Source organism: Acanthisitta chloris, unplaced genomic scaffold (genome assembly GCF_000695815.1).
Source record: "Acanthisitta chloris isolate BGI_N310 unplaced genomic scaffold, ASM69581v1 scaffold19768, whole genome shotgun sequence".
Lineage (NCBI taxonomy): Eukaryota > Metazoa > Chordata > Aves > Passeriformes > Acanthisittidae > Acanthisitta > Acanthisitta chloris.
In genome coordinates, this window is record NW_008687797.1 from 78007 (window position 1) to 79782 (window position 1776).

The window sequence follows — 1776 nt, forward strand, 5'->3', positions numbered from 1 at the left end:
GTGCATGGACTCTGTCCTGGCTGTTGGGTAGTGTGAAAGGTTTTCTTCTGAATCAGGTGTGTTACTGAATGAACACCCAAAGCATTTGATTGTTGATAAATAAGTCCTCAAAGTTAAATAAGTGGTTAGTGTTTTCCCCTGTGACTTAAGTGCATGAATATTTAAACTACACTTGTAGTTTAAATCTAAAAGCCACAGAAAATTACTTGTTTCGAGAAGTCCTTTACTTACAGAAGTTTCCATTGTGAAATGAAGGTTCATTTTTCTCAACAATACAGGAGGGAACATTCACCACTGGGAAATCTTCCTTTGGCTTCTGTGTATTGCTACTGCTGGATTTACTTCGACTGTGATCTGGTGTGGGCTGAATAGGCAAAGATCTGGCCACTCTGGATTTCACCAGGCAGCCACAAACAAGGCGAAAGAAAGCCCGACGCATTTCCTTACTGGCCAGAGTGTAGATGATGGGGTTCATTGCAGAATTGATGACTGCCAGTGAAATAAACCAGTGAGCTTTGTACAAGACAGAGCACTCCCTGACCCTGCAGGCCACATCGATGAGGAACAGGATGAACAGTGGAGACCAACAGGCAATGAAAACACTAACGACGATCACAACAGTCCTAAGGAGTGCCATGGATCGCTCTGAGTTATTGTGGTTGGTGACATTGCGACTGCTGGACTTAACCAGTATGTAGATACGGGCATAAAGGATGACAATGGCAACCAAAATGGCTATGAAGATACTAATGTAGAACACAACATACTTTTTGGAGTAGAGAGGCAGAATTGTTGAGCAGTCTGGTAAATTGTTTATACAGTTCCAGCCAAGGATGGGTAAGGCACCCAAGGAAATCGAAATAAGCCAGCATGTACCAATGAGAAGGAACACTCTGTACTTTTTATTCGCATCGTAAGGCCTCATTTTAATCATGGTCAAATGCCGCTCAATAGCTATAGCTAGCAAGCTGAAAGTGGAGGCTCCCAGGGCAACAAACATGCTGCCTTCCCTAATGAACCAGATCGTGGAGGACAAGCTCAGAGTTTTCTTCCCAGACATTAGAATGTTTACTTTGTAAACAACCCCAGCTAAAAGATCACAGAGAGCTAGATTGCCAATAAAAAAGTACATGCGGTTGTGAAATTTATTGTTTTTCCATATGGCAATCAACACCATCAAGTTTTCTAGGACTATGAAGCTACACAGGACCAGAAGGGCAATAGCGGGCAGGTCTATTTTATCCGATGCCTTTTCCTTTAAACCAAGCTTTCCTGTGTAATTATAATGGAGGACGATCAGAGCGTCCATCTCTTCATTTCCTTGAGGATCAACAAGAGCATCAGGTGGCATAGTAACTGATGCCATTATTTGTTCGCTGATGGATGCTGGACTTCTCTTTTTCAGTATCACAAGAATTTAGTTCCAGTAATTTTCCACAAGAGGGAGATCAAGCCACGTTCCTCCAAGCACTCCTCTGGGCAGGCGTTGTGTATTCCCAGCTTCAGCAAGCCTCGCATAATAATTCGGGAGAGTGCCTTGCAAACCAGGCTCTGAAAATAAAATCAACAAATGTAACATAAATATCACTGTCTTCCCACGTCACCCGGTGTTTAAGCCGCAACATACATGCAGAAGCCAAGCAAGAGGGACAGTGACTGACAGGACACCAAGGACGAGCATTGATGCATGTCTACCAACCTAGCTGTAGGTAAGCCCAGCCACAGCTCGGGTGTGAAAACAGGAGGGCACTGTAGGTGTTTCTCCCTGCAAAATTT

General features: G+C 43.7%; 1 protein-coding gene across 1 annotated transcript; it reads right to left on the bottom strand.

The window, feature by feature from the left end:
* Positions 1-223: 223 nt before the first annotated feature.
* Positions 224-1366, bottom strand: S1PR3 (sphingosine-1-phosphate receptor 3). The gene has a single exon (XM_009080767.1). It carries the CDS (start codon positions 1364-1366, stop codon positions 224-226), a length of 1143 nt encoding a protein of 380 aa, XP_009079015.1.
* Between the last annotated feature and the right edge of the window lie 410 nt (positions 1367-1776).

Coding starts and splice junctions, on each gene's coding strand:
- S1PR3 (XM_009080767.1), bottom strand. CDS start 1,366: ATGGCATCAGTTACTATGCCACCTGATGCTCTTGTTGATCCTCAAGGA.